Source organism: Aureobasidium namibiae, assembly GCF_000721765.1.
Source record: "Aureobasidium namibiae CBS 147.97 unplaced genomic scaffold scaffold_29, whole genome shotgun sequence".
Taxonomy (NCBI): domain Eukaryota; kingdom Fungi; phylum Ascomycota; class Dothideomycetes; order Dothideales; family Saccotheciaceae; genus Aureobasidium; species Aureobasidium namibiae.
This window is the reverse complement of record NW_013581180.1, coordinates 144,893-162,379: the sequence shown is the minus strand read 5'-3', so window position 1 is coordinate 162,379 and position 17,487 is coordinate 144,893. Positions and strand designations below refer to the sequence as shown.

The 17,487-nt window shown below is 50.0% G+C and overlaps 9 protein-coding genes across 9 annotated transcripts; 7 read left to right on the top strand and 2 right to left on the bottom strand.

Moving 5' to 3' along the window:
- Positions 1–1,824: 1,824 nt before the first annotated feature.
- On the top strand, positions 1,825–2,778 carry M436DRAFT_58440 (uncharacterized protein; the record flags this gene model as incomplete). Its single annotated transcript, XM_013567125.1, has 2 exons — positions 1,825–2,200; positions 2,330–2,778. The coding sequence occupies 2 exons, from the start codon at positions 1,825–1,827 to the stop codon at positions 2,776–2,778; spliced, it is 825 nt and encodes a 274-aa protein (XP_013422579.1).
- A 795-nt stretch (positions 2,779–3,573) lies between these two features.
- M436DRAFT_58517 (uncharacterized protein) lies at positions 3,574–4,227 on the top strand (the record flags this gene model as incomplete). Its single annotated transcript, XM_013567139.1, has 2 exons — positions 3,574–3,873; positions 3,931–4,227. The coding sequence occupies 2 exons, from the start codon at positions 3,574–3,576 to the stop codon at positions 4,225–4,227; spliced, it is 597 nt and encodes a 198-aa protein (XP_013422593.1).
- Positions 4,228–4,277: 50 nt separating this feature from the next.
- M436DRAFT_58558 (uncharacterized protein) lies at positions 4,278–4,781 on the top strand (the record flags this gene model as incomplete). The annotated part of the gene is made up of 1 exon (XM_013567151.1): positions 4,278–4,781. The coding sequence occupies one exon, from the start codon at positions 4,278–4,280 to the stop codon at positions 4,779–4,781; it is 504 nt and encodes a 167-aa protein (XP_013422605.1).
- Positions 4,782–5,206: 425 nt separating this feature from the next.
- Positions 5,207–5,657, top strand: M436DRAFT_86450 (sterol-binding-like protein; the record flags this gene model as incomplete). Its single annotated transcript, XM_013567177.1, has 2 exons — positions 5,207–5,222; positions 5,287–5,657. The coding sequence occupies 2 exons, from the start codon at positions 5,207–5,209 to the stop codon at positions 5,655–5,657; spliced, it is 387 nt and encodes a 128-aa protein (XP_013422631.1).
- A 465-nt stretch (positions 5,658–6,122) lies between these two features.
- Positions 6,123–6,396, bottom strand: M436DRAFT_86449 (uncharacterized protein; the record flags this gene model as incomplete). Its single annotated transcript, XM_013567176.1, has 2 exons — positions 6,123–6,313; positions 6,372–6,396. The coding sequence occupies 2 exons, from the start codon at positions 6,394–6,396 to the stop codon at positions 6,123–6,125; spliced, it is 216 nt and encodes a 71-aa protein (XP_013422630.1).
- A 1,635-nt stretch (positions 6,397–8,031) lies between these two features.
- M436DRAFT_58534 (uncharacterized protein) lies at positions 8,032–9,553 on the top strand (the record flags this gene model as incomplete). The annotated part of the gene is made up of 2 exons (XM_013567144.1): positions 8,032–8,197; positions 8,253–9,553. The coding sequence occupies 2 exons, from the start codon at positions 8,032–8,034 to the stop codon at positions 9,551–9,553; spliced, it is 1,467 nt and encodes a 488-aa protein (XP_013422598.1).
- A 1,039-nt stretch (positions 9,554–10,592) lies between these two features.
- Positions 10,593–10,850, top strand: M436DRAFT_10982 (uncharacterized protein; the record flags this gene model as incomplete). Its single annotated transcript, XM_013567117.1, has 1 exon — positions 10,593–10,850. A coding segment is annotated over one exon (258 nt), but the record flags the coding sequence as incomplete, so codon positions are not given.
- A 667-nt stretch (positions 10,851–11,517) lies between these two features.
- Positions 11,518–13,149, top strand: M436DRAFT_58557 (uncharacterized protein; the record flags this gene model as incomplete). The annotated part of the gene is made up of 1 exon (XM_013567150.1): positions 11,518–13,149. The coding sequence occupies one exon, from the start codon at positions 11,518–11,520 to the stop codon at positions 13,147–13,149; it is 1,632 nt and encodes a 543-aa protein (XP_013422604.1).
- A 490-nt stretch (positions 13,150–13,639) lies between these two features.
- Positions 13,640–15,804, bottom strand: M436DRAFT_58420 (uncharacterized protein; the record flags this gene model as incomplete). The annotated part of the gene is made up of 5 exons (XM_013567123.1): positions 13,640–14,228; positions 14,282–14,427; positions 14,481–15,367; positions 15,428–15,630; positions 15,683–15,804. 5 exons carry the CDS (start codon positions 15,802–15,804, stop codon positions 13,640–13,642), a joined length of 1,947 nt encoding a protein of 648 aa, XP_013422577.1.
- Between the last annotated feature and the right edge of the window lie 1,683 nt (positions 15,805–17,487).

Sequence of the window (17,487 nt, the reverse complement as noted above, 5' to 3'; positions counted from 1 at the left end):
AGGCTCTCAGAGATAGTACCTTGAGAGGGTCGATGGCCGAATTGCTGCTCGAACCAGCTAGCTAGCTGTTGCTGATTGAGCGCGCGGTGTTGTTGTGCGTAGCGACGAAGCGATATTCTCTGCTCAGTCGTTATAGCGCGCCGGCGGCGAGGCTCCGGAGGTGCCATGGCGTGTTCGATATAGCGATAATTGGCTCAGAAGTAGGCGATATATCGAGAAGGTGAGAAATAGCGATAATTGTATGGTAAGTTGGCTCAGGTGTTGAAAATAATCGCTCAATCGAGACTATCGTTGTACGGATGATTGCTATAACGAGAAGGGACTGTAGCGGCAAGATCGCAAGTGAGTACTTTAGTTGCAGCATGCATAGTCCCCTCTCGATCAAACATTTGGAATTCTCTCCAGCGTGCGTAAGAAACAGCAATATAAGTCTGCTTTTCCCTGCAGGTCAATGCCGTCACTGATTTTCGCTGGGGGTTCTCAGCCCTTTGCACACATTTTGCGGGAACTTTTAGATGACTTGCATGAAAGACTCGAGCGGGAGATTTGCCTGTGGTTTTTGGTTCCGAAGTTTTTGCGATTTATCTTGATTTTTGGTCGCTGACCCCGCTAGATCCTTTGACCGTGTCATGCATGTTCGTTTCCGGTGTCGGGTCTCTTGCTCGTAATCTGTCAAAAACGGACGTGTGAATGTCGTTGTTTGGCAAGAACAGGTGGTGGGGAAAACGAAGGTTGATCTGTCAAAAAGCGGGAAGGAAGGAGCGGTCCGCTGCCTTTTCTGTCCTCACAAACAATCCTCCACTCATCGCCAAACTCTCCTTGTCGTGACGTGAACCATCTCGTTTGGCGACACAGAGCGAAAGCGTGCGACCAAATATGCAATGATCCTTCTCAGGGGGTCATGCACCGAGACCCAAATCGCCGGCGTGACACGGGCGCGGCGAAGCTGCATGATTGTGCAACAACCTTACCCAACGAGGACAAGGCTCGATAGCCCAGCTCCACATCGTGTCTTTTTCCTTCCTTCTAGCTGACCTTTGCAATACTGACAATGCAGCAAAGCCATGTTTCGAAGTCGAGACGCCGTATCTCACTTCTTCATCATGACAGGGCTGTCAGGAACAAACGCGAGATCCACACAACCCTGCGATCGGAGAGATCTTATAACGCAATATCGGTAGGTCTGCCTGACGTTTCTGGCGCTCTTGGACAGGGAGTATGACATGCATTGCCCGGACCATCTTTACCTCTTTCTCTGCAAGCGTTCACCAGGACGTTGGAATTAGGATGCGGCGGCTCCGGGGGCTAGAGTATGCATCTGCAGCAACCCAGGCACAAGGTACAGCACCAGGCCTCCTTGTTGGCGATCGTCTTCTTTACTTTCTACTTTGACTCCTCCCTTTCATGCAGCGCGTTTGGCCGCTTTGATTTCGTTTCGTACGTTCGCTCGCGATTTGGCGCCGGTTTTGATCTTGTTGTACCGAGCTTTCAATCTTTCTTGTTTTGCCTATCTGTCACTTCTCTCTCACCTCGTGGGAGCCGTTCAATCCTTCGTTCTTCTTTATCATCCACCCATCTCATCTGTCACCCGTTACGCGTTTCTTGTCAACCCACCGTCCCTTCGTATTCAGACTCTCCTGGAACACTTTGATCGATAAGAACATCTTGGCTTTTGCTTAACCGAATCATGGCTTCGACAGAGGTACGTACATGTTTGACACGGCCGTTCCTGATCATTGCCACTTCCCCATCTTCCTCGTAACTCATGACTGTCCTATTGAGTCGGTCATAGACAACTCAGTTGTATATCACGTAGCTTGAACGATGCTGACCTTCCAAAAGCTACATTCACACCGGTTCTCACTCCAGCAACCACAACATCACGAACCTCAACGACTATCTGGCGTCTATCAATACCATAATGCTCCTGAAGTACTACCCGAACATGGACTCGAGTACGATGACAATACATATCCTGTCTCGGACAAGTACCCGGTGACCAGCATGGACAACTATCCCTCGAGTTTCAACGCACAACAATATCGCGAGATCAACAAGCCACCGCGGATCATCTTTGGGATGAAGATGCGGTCTTTTCTGCTAGTAGCACTGGTCTTTGTCTTGATAGTAGTCGGTGCGGTGGTGGGTGGTACAGTAGGGCGTAATGCATCTCATGCCGCGAATGCAGAAGCGATGGCCAGTGATCAGAACCTGTACGTACGCTGTGGGTATCCACTCACGTCGCTTACTTACATGCCTTCCAGAACATCAACATCACAATCGCCAACTGGCGTCCGCACAATCGGCGCATCAGGACCGAGCCTAACAGTCGCAAAATCCGCCACCACCACAACATCTGCATCGACCACCGTACTATCAACGCCAACATTTGTGCCTTTATCAGCGTGTCCATCGGCGAACAACACTATCTTTGTCTCCACCATCTCCAATACTTCCTCTCTCGTTGGCTCTGTGGCCAACAGCACCACTACACCTGCAGGATCGGCATATACACGCTACTGCGACACCAATACACCTTCTGATTTCAAACCTCTATCTTCTGGCTTCGTATACACCTTTGACGACTGCATAGAAATGTGTGCGACATACAGCATGTATTCCACCGGTTCTGGATCTACAACTTGCAATGTGGCTGTCTATGATGTCGAGCAAGCACGACCCGTCAACTGTGTAGTCGGCAGCACACAAAACGCTGCTACAGATGGTCTAGGCCTTGGTGGAGGCTTAGCTGTTGCTTTACTCAAGCCATCGACATGAGAAGAAGTTCATGCTTACTGATCTTGGAAAACTGATGTTTGTTTTCCCTTTATCTTCTGTATCTTTTTATCAAGGATGTCTGTGTTGCGGTTATATTCGGGGCTATGTTTGCAATCGATGCACAAAAGACAAGCATGAACTATATGAATATTTCTATTTCTTTATTGTTGGGACTGCAGAGTTGGGAGCAAGGATATCTGGGTACCTATTACAAAGTGTATGGCTGGCGATGGGTGGTGGGTGGTATGAATATATGGCAAAATGGCTGCATACATATAATTTTACTTTATTCTTTATTCTTTCACTCTTTCGTATCGAAGAACTGAAATCACACGTTCACTTCCTTCTTTTAAGTACTTTGGCAACATGGATGCCACAGTGCTCATCGAAAAGTATTGATCAATGGCTACAATAGTCAACGCAAGAAAGATCCCCCCAAGACTTCTTCTATCACAAAGTACTCATCGAGCAACACACGTAGGAATATCACAGAGCCAAAGACATCCACGAAGATTATGGCACATGCAAGATCAGTGTTTTATCCAAACAGTTTGCAAAAAACCAATATTTCTGTGGCATGTATGAGGAAATTGAGCAGAAAGTGGAAGGAAAGTTGACCGAAGCGCAGGGATGAGATCTGGGGCCAGCCATTGATGCAGGTAAACACAACACCTCGATCCTTTGCTTTGATCTTTTGTCAACAACTCAAGCTTTCACTCTGTTGAACCTTAATTCTTAAAGCTGTAGTAAAGCACGATGTCGCCGAGTCCGAGACTGAGCATGCTCAATCACAGTATGACTGAGATATCTTTGTTCGATGGAGAGCCGAGAACGCCTGCAAGACACGTCGAGAACGGTGTTTCGCGAGCAGATGCGGAGACCAACTCGACGGTGGAGACTCGTCGAGAGAGTCGACTGAGCGGCGTTCACGTCGATACTCGAGTAGGAGAATCTCTTCGGTCTGCATCCAGAAGAGTCTCACCATCCGGAACAGCAGAGGATTCACCAGCTTCATCGACATCGAACCACAGTCGACAGGACTCCACTGCATCGTATACACCTCTTCGCAGTGCAAGAGGATCATTGTCTCTGGGCGTAAGCTATTGCTCCACGTCCGAGTGCCAATGTTCAGGTCGCTGATAAAACACACAGGGGACTGCCCATCACTCAGTGCTGTCAATGAGATGCTCATCCGTCATCAGCAGAGAGGCATTGGCATTACCGCTCGCAGACACAGATACACTTGTACTGGTTCCGGATGCTGTAGCGAACAGATCACCTTTGTGTACACGGACCGATGCAGAGTGCACAGAGCCCCAGACACGACAACAAGTACCCGCCACTCGTCGACGAAGGAAGGGCCGTCGATATGTCGAAGTACGCAACACATCTATCATGACCAGTATACTCTGTGTGCTACTGGTGGTAGCATTAAGCATATGTGAGTAGTTTGCCCGTGTGTAGGTTCGAAGCCGAGCTGACATGCCAAAGACGTGGCAATGGCGATGCCCAAAGTCAACGACATACCCACCAGCGTCCATGTGTGTATAGTCGGAGTGTTTGTCGTTGTGGCTGGGTTTATCCTTCTCTTTTCCGTCCGCTTGCACAAGGCCATCAATCGATACAAGGACAAGTCCGAGGATGCAAATGCTGGAGATGCACGATGGCGAGCTGGCCGTCTCACAGAGGCAGAACAGAGTCTGATCCCCAACAGTCCAATCATGGTCCAATACGAAGCGGATGATGAGGATGTCGAGACGGCCTCTCAAGCAAGCCCAGCCAATGTTCGGCCTCCGCCGCCAGCGTATGGTCGATGGAGAGGGAGCTATCGCATGGATCCTGAGCTGTTGCATTGGAGACGCGTTGGCGATGCTGAGGGCGAGCAGAGAAGTAGCGCGGATACGGCGCCGCCGATGTATGCTTCACCACAGAGACCTACCGTGACGAGGCAAGATGAAGCTGTTGGAGCGACCGAGATGGTCGAGGTTGGACGAGCATGCTAGGTTCCTTCGTTAACGACTTACGATATGTTTTGCTATGCTTGTAGTCATATAGATCGTCATTGCACAATTTCAGCGCCTGAGACAAGGCATCTCGAAATCCAATCCGATGAAATCACATGAACAAGATCTCATTCACATGAAGGAGTGAGGCTTCACATGAAGAAGGGTCAGAAAGTCAAACACAGCCAGATGGTGCCGTCATTGCCAAGAAATTCACATGCGATTTGCTGCCTCGGCTCCCCGGATTCGGTATGCGCACTTGTTGATGGGGCTCATGAAAGCTCGAAGTGCTCCTTGTTCATCTGCTACCCATACTCGACTACCATCTTCTCGACACCCTGCTATCACATCTACCGACTCTACAGCACTCACGAAAACACCTCGACATCCACTCCTTCTCTCGGAACCTCCAAATCATCAGCACAATGTCCATCGCAGACCGTAAGCTTCACTCTCTCCCACTCCTCCACCATAACTCCAAGCTCCTACTAACACCAACTCACAGCCAACTTCCCCTCTTCAGCCGCCTTCGACGCCATAAACGCCGCCCTAACCTCCTCCACCGAACGCGCCGACGCCATCAAAAAAGGCGGTGCCATCTTCGCCTTCACCCTCAAGAACCAGTCCGGCGCCCAAGAATCCTGGCACATTGATCTCAAAGACGCCGGCAAAGCAGGCAAAGGCACAGCTCCCGATGGCAAAAAGTCTGCAGTCACCATGTCGTTGAGTGATGGCGACTTTGGAAAGTTGGTGAGAGGAGAGGCTAATGCGCAAAAGTTGTTTATGAGTGGCAAGTTGAAGGTCAAGGGGGATGTCATGAAGGCGACGAAGATGGAGCCGATTTTCAAGAAGATGCAGGCGAAGGCTAAGCTCTAGATCATCTGTACTAGAGGCTTTGCTGCTTCATAAGGGCCATGGATACGAGGGCAAAGGGCATGAAAGTCGCTGGTCTTTCCTGGGAGGTTGGTATGAAGATACGATATACAATGACATTGAGACATCCTATTGCTTATGTTCTTCGTGTTATCTGGGTTATGGTGAGACTCGTTTGATCGTGTAAAGACCACCAATTGTTGGCTTGTTGGTCAACTCTTATGTACCAACATATACATGCTCTCGAGCCGACACTTGAGCTGGATACAGTGACGAGACGTATGAGTCCATATATACAAGCAACAGAGATATGCACTATACACAACACGTGGGTTCCAGTCGCACTATCTGCTTCCAATATTAGCTTTAGGCATCAGCAAGTCAAAGTACACACACTGTACCCACCTGCCCATCAAGGTTATCGAATCCTTCTATTAAACCGCCCCTCCGGGAATGATGATGGAATCTTCATCGCGGTTTGCTCGCGATTGCTTTTACCGCATCCAAATCCTTCTCACCGAGTGCTCTGATCTCGTCCAGAATCTGTCTCTGGCGCTCACTCTGCTTCTCGGCAAAGTAGATAGCCATGTATACTCCGATGGCCGAAGGAATCATGGTCACCGGGAAAGGCTTGTTCCACTTGGAAGTCAAGACAGCATCTGGAGGATACACATGTCAGCTAACGATCAGGGGTGCTTCTCGATATGTGTTGGAGACCTCTTATCCGTGCCCAGCCAGACATGTTGGTGAGGTTGTTCTATTGAAGCAACTCTTAGGTTCCCTTGGCGTGTACAGTCTACTCGAGCTGCTTGACGTGATCAGATAAACTCGTGCTTGTCGTCAGAAGTTGATATGTGCAGGTTAGTACTGGAGACAGAAGACAACGAGCGAGACGTCGTCAACCTACGGACCGATCGCTAGCGCCATTTCGGCTATCAGTTTTGCTCTCAATCGGGCGTCCGGACCGTGAGGCTTTGTGATGATCCCCAGATCTCCCCTGCTCACCCAAACATGCGGGGTGCTCAAGAGCTGGGATGACTCCTGCTGATCATCTTCAAAGATGACAAAGAAACGATGTTTTCTAGCTATCGAATTGGCAGCCTGGAGAGAGGCTTGAGTCTTCTGAGTCATCGTCCTTGTATGGTATGTCCACACGAGAGGCTTTCTATATGATGTAGAGTGAGCCGTTGCTTGGTCAGAAATCCATAGAAAAAGAACGGCAAGCACGGCATGGGGTAAGCCCATCGAGTAAAAGCAGATGATAAAGAGCTCCGGAGACGGCCAGGCAGAAGGTCAGGGTGGGTAGGAAAATGTGGAGGCCGCATGTTTCCCGTCGGAAAATCATTGTCGGCAAACTTTTTGCTTCACATGGGCAAGCCACAACCGGCTCCGTGAACGGCGCAAGAAACAAAGAACTCCTAGGGCTGCTGCTTGTAGCCTCAGAGGCCCCAACCGGAAAACATCTCCTGCGTGGAGTTTCTGCAAAGCAATACGAGGATGACCATGTAGAAAGTATTGTTCAGATACAATTCTACAGGACTGATCTGATGATCTGTAAGCTTCGTCATACGATAGGTCCAAACAGTTGGATGATGCGAGAGGCATGCAATAAACCTAGTACAACATGGCCGGCAGCACCTCCTATTAGCGATCATCACTGACTAATCTTCAGGCTATACCTACTATTAGAGGTTCTGTTGAGGTGTGCTTTCCCTTAGGTGCCTAGCGGTCAAGAACACGTTCGCGAGCCAAAAACAAAGAACGGGAGTGAGCATCGGCATCGATGTGTTCTTGATGGAAATTCAGATAGAAGACAAGAGTTTTCATTCCATCCAGAAAAGCAGGTTGAGCATGCGGGAAAATCATAGGCTGTTCATATCGGAGAAGCAGATGTAAAGCATTCGAAGGGCACGGGAAGCACATGGGGAAACCGCTTGCCGATCGAGCTTTCCCCAGAGACTTTTGTCGTCAAGAAGGGCGCGGCATGTCGTCCGGATGCGGCTAAAGCATTTCACACCGAAGGCACCTTCTTGCGCCTTTCGTGTCAAAGGCAGGGCGCGATGATCAATCAGGGCGTGGCATGCCATCGGGAAAAGGTGAGTCAAATTTTCCTGGAGCACGCAAACATCATATAAGTAAAAGACGATCTCGCATCATAGTAGGTCCACAGTACTCGCTTTTCACTTTCCATCGCTCGTCGCCTTCCTCGTCGAGCAGTCAACATTTGATACCTATATATTTGTACCATCTACATACTGAAGCTATCCCCGCACCTCGAGTCTCCTATTGGTCGCTCTTTGTCCGGCAAGAGTGCTCGTCGTATCTCAACTCCAACATCATGTCCTCCGCTTCATCATATGCATCCTCCACTGGAGCCATGGCTTCCAGATTGCGCACGCTAGCATTGGGATCGAAGCCTCACATCAACATTGTTCTCAACGATGAACAATCATCATACTCGACACTAGATAGGCTTTCCGGCAAGGTCGAGATCGCCGTTTCTCACAGCACGAGGTTCGATGAGATTGACATTCAGTTTATCGGTATGCTTTGCGATGTTGCTCCACTTCCACATGGCATGACTAACCTTCACCTTAGGCACCACCAAGACATTCCTGGAGAAGATGCCATCTACACCTGGTCTGGCCGGCGGCGCTTCTGCCTTCCATCAATTCCTCAAACTCAGACAACCCATCCAAGAGTCAAGCTATCCACAACCCAGAATCCTCGAACCAGGACGAACTTACGAATTCCCTTTTGTTTTTGTTGTCCCTCAGCGCTTGCTCCCTCGTGTTTGCAAACACGAAGTGCAGCACGAGTCCATCCGTGATTGCCATCTTCAGCTGCCCCCAAGCTTGGCTACTCTCACAACTCATGATGACATGGGTCCAGACATGGCCAAGATCCAATACCAGATCGCTGCTCGCATCACCGCAGCTAACGACATCAGCACCGAACCAAAAAACCTGGCAACAAAGATGAAGACAATCCGCATCGTTCCTACCGTGGATGAGCAACCACCAGTCAACATTCTCGGCGACAGTGACTACATCTTGAGGTCTGAGAAGTCGATCAAGAAGGGCATGTTCAAGGGTAAGCTTGGCACCTTGATCATCGGGGCCGAACAGCCAAAGTCGCTTCGGCTTCCCAAATCATACAATCCCGAGGATACAATCGTCAGCACAGTAGCAACCGTCAGACTACGCTTCGACCCAGCAGATGCAAAGTCACAGCCACCTCGTCTCGGGAGCCTGAACAGCAAACTCAAGACTACAACCTTCTACGCTACCGGCGCCCGCATGGACTTTCCCAAGAAAAAGGACGTCCTCTTCGACCACAGGCAAGGCTCGCACTCGGTTAACATCGGACTCTCATCACGCTGCATGGCCTCAGTGGACTGGACTTTGCGAACAGAGTCAGAATCCACAGATGAACAACTCGCTCGTCGCGACTCAGGTCTCTCCCACCAGGAAATCCCCAAATACTCCAGCCCAAGCACAAACTACAAGGGCGGAAACTTCTGGACTGCAGAAATCGTGGTTCCGGTCGCGCTTCCCAAGGACAAGCATTTCGTGCCTACATTCCACGGTTGTCTTGTTTCTCGCGTTTATTCGCTGGGTCTCTCTCTCGGCATCCACTCTGCTGGTGTTGGCTTCCCTTCTGTTGATTTGAAGCTTCCACTGCAGATCTCGGCTGAGGGCAAGGGCGAGGTTGACGTTGCATCACGAAGCTCATCCACTGCTGAGGCACAGTTGGCCGAGTTCAGATATGAAGAGGAGCTGCTTGCTGCTGAACACAGGGGCAGTTGGTCATATAACGATCTCGAGACCCCAGAGTTTACTGATCTGCCACCTGAGTATGAAGCTTATCGCAGACCCATCGTTACTGTTGCCGGGTAATTTGGCAGTCAAAAGGTTGAGATGAGAGGATGATTGCAAAATGGGAAAGGAAGGAGTGGCTCTTCGGCGTTGGCACTTGCTTTGATGATGAATTTTTTTCTTTTTTGTTTTTCGGTCAAAAGAGATACCCGCAGGTCGTTTACCGGTTTTTGATGAGGCATGACTATTAGGCAGAGCTTACACATTTAATCTATGGAATGCATTACATTGATCCTATTCGACTACTGCTTCGACTCTCAGATGGCTTGCCGTCGATCGAATGTTCCTATCGTCTACTAATCACCATAATCATTACGATCACTCCTCCCACTCGCCCTCTTCTTCTCATCCTCCCGTCTAATGGAAACGTCTGGTCAGCTCCTTTGACAAGAACGCTTTCGACAACCTGTTCACGGCTCACCAACGCAAAGTGAATTCCATCTCCGACAAGCTCGAGCGTGAAGCCAGATTAGAACGGGCAACACGAATCGACGACATGTTCAATACCATCGTGGCAAAGGAGGAGGCATCTTCGGATTTGGCAGCCTCCCGGATCATGGCCATGTTACGCGCTTTGGGATCTAGTGGGCAGAGATTCTTGGAAGAGGCGAACTCGAGAACTGCCATCACAGGCAATGCTGCTGCGATGCTGCTTAATTCTCCGAATGCTAGCGTCACATCAGAAAACGAGCAAATTTTACCTGACAAGCAGGCAGTCCAATATCTGCGACGAGATCTCCTCAACACCCACGCCGCTATCCGTTCGTTGTTGCTCAAACACGATGAAGACGTGAAACAGCTCATCCCTAGAGCGAGCAGAGCTCATGTAGATACCCGGGTGGCCATGCGTCTCAAGCAGCTGCTACATGGCGCGGATACGACGTGTCTGTGGGTAGAAGGACCTTCGGATACTCCAACACCATCTCAAAACACCCTGACTGCGCTGTACGTCACTGCAGCAGCCGAAAGCTCCGGGTTCCAGGTCATATCGCACCTGTGCGCATTGGAACTCAGACGGAAGTGGACAGTTCAGGAGCGTCTATCTCTGCTGCTTCAATCGATGATAGCACAGGCCATTCGATTTGTTCCTGAGAAGTTCTCCAGTGATCGAAGTCTTTCGCCAGCAAGATTGAGTGCATGCTTCGTTCCGGACGCGTCTGTTTTGGAGCTGCTAGCTGTGATGAAAGATATGCTATCTGTAATCTCTGGTGACGTGCTGTGTGTGATAGATGGTGTTCAAGCGCTTGAGCAACGATCTGACAGAACACATACGGAGTGTTTGCTACACGTGTTCCGGACTCTGTCTAGTAATGGGCGTGGGAGTCAGTCACATAAGCTTCTGATGACGACTGATGGTTACGCAGATGGGTTGGCGAGATTGGCGAGCGGTGGGATGGTTGACAAGATCATGTCGGATCACGAGTCCAATGAGGTGTTTGATATCAGTATGGTGTCGTTGGGTGCAGTATCGGACTGAAGATAGTGACCGACGATGTACGTATTGGCGCAATTATTAAGGAAGCGACGTGACAGGACGCGTTTGTGTCCTCAACATACTGACTACGTTGAGAACGAATCGTCTCAACGAGTGCCAAACGCGGACTTGTTTCTAGCCAGGCAAATCAGGTGCTCTTTGTCACTACATCGAACAACGTCCGAACAGTATTCTCAACTCGCTCATATCCACGTTCAACGATCGCCGGAATCGTCTTGGGAGAGTGGGTTATCCTATGGGAGCATGATCGCCGTCGCGATAAGGTATACGGCATTTAACCGAGGTCTGAGAAGCTATCGCGCCTTCCTGCGATGTAACGTGGCAGGCTTGATAGGGTGGAGCTTCCCACACCTCATTCCACTTGTAGAGGAGCACACTCATCATACAGTGCTGGACATCCACCTCATTCTCTGCTTTTATCCCAACAAACATGAGAGTCAGATTACCAGTCGCAGGCCATGAACGTGCCAGCTCTGGACTCATCAGTCTCATGATCCAATGCGTCACAGCAGACATATCAGACATTAAGAAATTCTACAAAATCACGTTTTCCAAAACACGCGTTCGTCGCTTGGAGAAGTATTTCCGCGATAAGTCAGCCGAGCTGGCAGCTGTCCGATTGGATCAATTGGATTCCGAGGATCAAATCGACTATGTACTACTGGAGAAGTACTTGAATCGGCAGCTCAAAGCTCTGGAGGAATTTGAAAGCTCTCTCGAAGAACTAGAGTCTATCATTGAACCATTCGCATCCAATCTGGTCGATCTCATCGAGCGAAGACAAAGAGTCGTGCCGACTACAGGCAGATATGCAGCAGAGGCTCTTTCGGCTGTGTCTGAAGACGTGACAAGGAAGCTTCACGCGATCACGAAGAACGGATCTCAATCTCAAGATCCAGCAGCCCGCTTTGCAGCTTACCGTGCAGTCAACTACGTTGGTGAGCTGAGAGTGGCATTAGAAGAATGGATGAATTTCTACAAGGGATACGATCCAGAATTTACGTGGTGGACATCTGCTCCCTTCCAGCAAACACTCCGGCAACTGAATTCGTTCCGAGCGACTGTGAACAGCAGACTGATTGGAGACTCTTCCAATGACTCTACCGGTGATATAGTCGGGCAGCCGGTCGGGCGTTCGGGTATCCTAGCAGACCTCGACGCTCAATTCATCGCATACAGTCCCGAGGAGCTGATCAAAATCGCCGATAAGGAATATGCCTGGTGCGAGAATGAGATGATCAAAGCGTCTAGAGCACTGGGGTACGGAGTGGATTGGAGAGCTGCTCTGGAGCACGTCAAGAACCTCTACGTAGAGCCTGGTCAACAGACGCGTCTGGTTCATGAACTGTCTGCAGAGGCAGTAGCTTATGTCAAACATCATGACCTGGTCACAGTTCCAGTCATAGCTGAAGAATGCTGGAGAACCTTCATGATGGAACCCGAGCGACAAAAAGTGAATCCTTTCTTCCTCGGAGGCGAAGATCTCATCGTGTCGTATCCGACCGATACGATGTCCCATTCAGATAAGCTGATGTCTATGCGTGGAAACAATAGACCCATGTCGCGGAGCACAGTCTTCCACGAGCTAATCCCTGGTCACCATCTACAGATGCATATGATCGCGCGATACAGGTCTTACAGAAGCCTCTTCACGACGCCTTTCTGGATTGAGGGATGGGCCTTCTACTGGGAGTTTGTTCTATGGGACCGTGGGTTCGCCGAGACCCCAGAAGAAAAGATCGGTATGCTCTTCTGGCGTATGCATCGTTGTGCTCGCATCGTCTTCAGCCTCAAGTTCCATATGGGTCAAATGACGCCCCAAGAATGCATCGACTACTTGGTTGAAAAGGTTGGGCATGAGAGAGCCACCGCCGAAGGTGAAGTCAGGCGAAGTTTCAATGGCGATTACAATGCGCTATATCAAGCCGGATATATGCTAGGAGCATTGCAGATCTATGCTATGCGAAAGGAGATGGTCGAGGGTGCTGGTATGCCAGAGAAGGAGTTCCACGACCGGATACTGAAGGAGGGAGAAATGCCTATCGAAATCCTCAGGGCTTTGATGCAAGACAGGAAGCTGCAGCCCGGCCACAAGGCGGCTTGGGAGTTCTATGATCTTTAAATTATGATTTGAACCTAACCGATCTTCACCTTTCTGTTCACACATGAGCTGGGAGCTCTGTCGCACTAATCACTGCATTTCGCGATACCATCCGTCTAGTATTTGCAGGGAATATCCAATCTATACAAGCTACAAGACGCTTCAGATGTATGACAATTCTAGTAAGGCAATTCAGTGGACTTGCGATTCTCTATCTGATATCATGATGCGAAGTTGCGGCCTATTGGTGGCACAGTCACCCAGCTTGACCACTGATACTGCTCGATACAACTTTATCAAACGACGGCAATCTCGAACGAGACACAATATAAAGTTGCAGGATTGTAGGCATTTGTCTCCAAGGTCTTAACAGTATACAATTCGCGTTCGGATGTTCCAGCAATCAGATCTGGAAAAGAATGTAATGTTTTATGTACAAGAAAACAAATGCAAAATCTTTGAAGCCCAACCCAAACGCCGATAGAGAAGAAAACAACAGACTTTAGAAACTTCATTTCTTCTTGCTCGATGACTTTGCGGCGGTCGATGAGGATGTAGTCTTTTTACCACCCTTGTCATCGCTCTTTGTGGAAGAGGTCGTCTTCGCCGAGCTTGCCGATGTAACGAGAGTACTTCCTGGTGTACTGCTAGCCACTGCGGCCGAGGAAGCCACGGGTGCAGACGCGACCGATGATCCAGAACCAGAACCGGAAACAGCCTGAGAAGCACTAGAAGCGACCACAGAAGCAGAATTGCTGCTGCTGCTCGACGAAGTCACGGTCTGCAATGTTGTCTGTGACTGTCTGGTCTTCCAATACTCTTCAAGCTTCTCCTCAACTTCATTGACTTTTTTGTATGCATCCATGTCTTGGAAGTCTTTGCATTTCTTTTCGATGGTGTCGATGTCAAAGTCGCCCTTGCGGTTTTCAAGATCCTCGGCTTTGAAGGCCTTGGCGCGGTACTTGGTATCCATGGGATCAATGAAGGAGGTCTTTTCGTCGTAACCGAGGTCTTTTAGCGCAGTGACGTTGAGAGCGGCCATCATGTCGTGGTCTTCGTGGATCAAGTTGTGGCAGTGGAACATGTAGAGACCATCCCATCTGGATGCCTCATGTTAGTGTGAGATCTCGCAAGACATGCTGAGTGTACTTACGGGCCATAGCGAGCAAGGACTTGAACCTTTTCGTTCTTGTTCAACCACACAACATCCTTCAATGCGGTCTGCTCGTAAGGAAGCACTCCGCGAGTGCCGCCACTGCGACCGACAACCTGAAAGTCGATAAGATGGATGTGAATTGGCTACAGTGGGTAGTTAGCATAGTCTCGATGGAAACGCAGCAGGGAACACATACGTGACTCCAACCGCCTGCACTGTTGATAAGCTCCCAGCGCTCCACAGAGCCTCTCTCTGGCTTGGCGATGACTCTGTCCTCAACATCGGCCCAAGTGACACCATTGACCTGCCACTCGCCATTGCTGCGCATGAACTCGTAAGAACGGTCGACGCCTGACTTGGCTGGTGGCAATGGAACATTGCGAAGGTTTGCGGGCAGGGGATCGTTGTTGGTGTTATCGAGGACAGTATCACCAACAACAAATCTCATCACACGGTCGGTGGCAATGTAGTCATCGTCTGCAGCGACCTTGCCGGTGTTCTTGAGTGTGACGTTCTGACCAGCATACTTGGCGAAATCGAAAACGACTTCCCATCTTTCCGCCATGGAGATGTCGAGTTGGGTAGTGTCAACAGGGCTCGCAAGAAGGCCCGCATCCGAGCCGATGACTGTGAAGGGGATGCGGGTGCCTTTGTTCTTGTCTGCTTCAGCGTAGAGCTGGAAAGAACGACTGATAGAAGTGTCGAGGAAGCGGAACAGATACTTACGAGGCTCCACCTTGAGGTATGGCCAAGGTTGACCGTTGACCTGGATGATATCACCAAAGACACTGGTGGTTTCTCCGTTGAGCTCGGGATCCCAAAGTGTGCCATCGGCGTTGTAGCGCTTGGCCGAGAGAGCAAGAGGGATATCGAATTTGTCAGAGGGGAGGTTGAGAGAGTTTTTATGAGCATCCTCCAGGATGTAGAAGCCTGCTTGTCCATAGTAGGCATTCTCGGCGGTGTGTCCGACAGCATGGTCGTGGTACCAAAGCGTCCTGGCAGCCTGTGCGTTGGGATAGTAGTAATCTTTGTATTGGTTAGGTTCGGTAGTGTCCTCAGCCCATCCATCAAATGGTGCACGGCCTGCAGACAATGTGTCAGTATATCGCAAGTAATCATGTCTGACAAGATAGCAAGACATACTGTATGATCCATGAAGGTGGACTGAGTTCGCACGGTCGGCATGGTTGATGAAGCGAACAACAGCTTCGCGGCCTTGTTTCATCTTGAAAGTTGGTCCGGGAACCATACCATCATATCCAACATGGCGCGCTTTGATGCCAGGATATATTTCGATGTCGACAGGCTTGATATCAATCTCGTAGTAGTCAATGTTTTCAAACGATCTGATTATCGTCAGAAAATCTGTCGTGTACAGAGACTGATAGAGGTGCTTACTTGACAGGAATTTTAACAGGAGGAATCGGCAGAGGATACTCGAAGAAGTTCTTGTAAGGCCGAGAGTCCCAGTCTTTGGCCTGAGCCAAGGGGAATAGAGCAAGTAGCAGAAGAGGATGCATAGTTGGCGATGATGGACTGAGAGCAAGAGCGAGGAGATGAGGCGGAGGAAAGAAGCGAGGGAATGGGTAGGCCAGAGGAGGAGGCGATGTAAAGAAGCGAGAGAAGGCGATTGTTGTTTCTGACTTACTGGAGCCAGAGTCGGCCATATATATACACAATTGCCTACTATGAGTCTACTCTTCTGGTCCGCATGTTTCGATCAGGTATATCCCGTTGTCGTGCTACAATCACTTCCAGAATGGGCTATACAAGGTGGAGGACCTCGGAATCGCCGCCCACATCCCTACCTCTCTAAACCAGCTGGAGTCTGATACTTCGAAGTAGAGACTGCACGTGGCGAGAAGGCGGCTTGTGGCGCCTCATGCCACGAGGCAAAAGGTCTGGAGTAGAAGATACGCTCGAGCATGGAGGTGTCATTCCAGAGTCCAGTCCCAGCTTGGTGCCATGCGCGAGGTAAGCAAAATTGACAAGCCTCTCACAGCTGACTTTGGATCCATGACAAGTGGAACGAGGCTCTCTGTCACTGGACTTGGGATGAGCTGGAATGCTCCAAATGGTCAAGACCACGTCCAAGAGGCAGAAGACTATTGAAGCATAGGGCTGGCACCTTGTACATCCTGGCAACCAGCTGATCGGGCCAAGAATAGCAAATGGATATCGACTACCAATGAGCTCGGTTGTACAGGGATGTTCAGAACTACTGTCTGCAATTGTCATGTCTTGGCAGCAGGTTCTCGAGCCGTATGCGGGTGATGTGCTGCCGGAATAGCTGGATATGGGGTATCGGGCCGTGCTTCTCTATAGAGTTCAGAGCTGAAGACGGAAAGGCGAGTGTACGAAGTACATATGAACTTTTGCTCTGGTTGTGGCTGCACTCGCCAAGAGTAAGACTTTACAAACGCAGGTCATCGTAAAACCCTCCGAAGAGGCATATATCGGTTATTCAGGCTTTGGGAGTGGAAGGGATGGTTAGACGTGGGTGGACAGTCGCTGGGTAGATCGATGGGCAATTTGGGCTCGTTGTTGAGGAGCAGAAAGGAGAAGATTCAAAAGAAAGCGGCTCGTGAGGCTGACAGAATCGGGATGACCTCGCCAAGGCCTGCGATCTGTGGAGGAGACTTGGCGCTGACTGCATTTCGGATCCTTCCCTGATTCTCCCCATCCGTACAGACAATCTCTCCAAAACTCTCCGCTTTTGTTCTGCCTTTGTTCTACCCAGTGCTCACTCTGTCACTGGTACCAATGTCACGGTCTCGTTCCCGCTATGTGCCAAGCTCGAAGGCTCGGCAGCTGAGCGGTGATGCTTGTTATCTGGTGCTGTCTGTGTGTACTCGGTACTCGGTACCGGGGTCTCGAACATTGACGAATACTCGAACAACTGCTTCTCGCTTACCCACTGCCTGTAAGGTTTGGGCAAATGTTCCGTCGTGATGGCTTTGGAGACATTCCGATGCATCAGCCCCCGGAGTTGCCTACACTTCGTGCTATTTCAGCTGTGAGAGGCGTTGTACAAGATACTCGCCCCAAACCCAGACCTGTGGCTTCGACCTGTCTACCTCGCTTGCCACATACAGCAGTCCCTTGTCGTCAAGCGAAAGCGGACTCATACTCGAAAAAAGTCCTGTCAGCTGATCAAGCAGACAGGCACACCTCTCGTTTCCGTCTGCCCTACCCATGTCCCT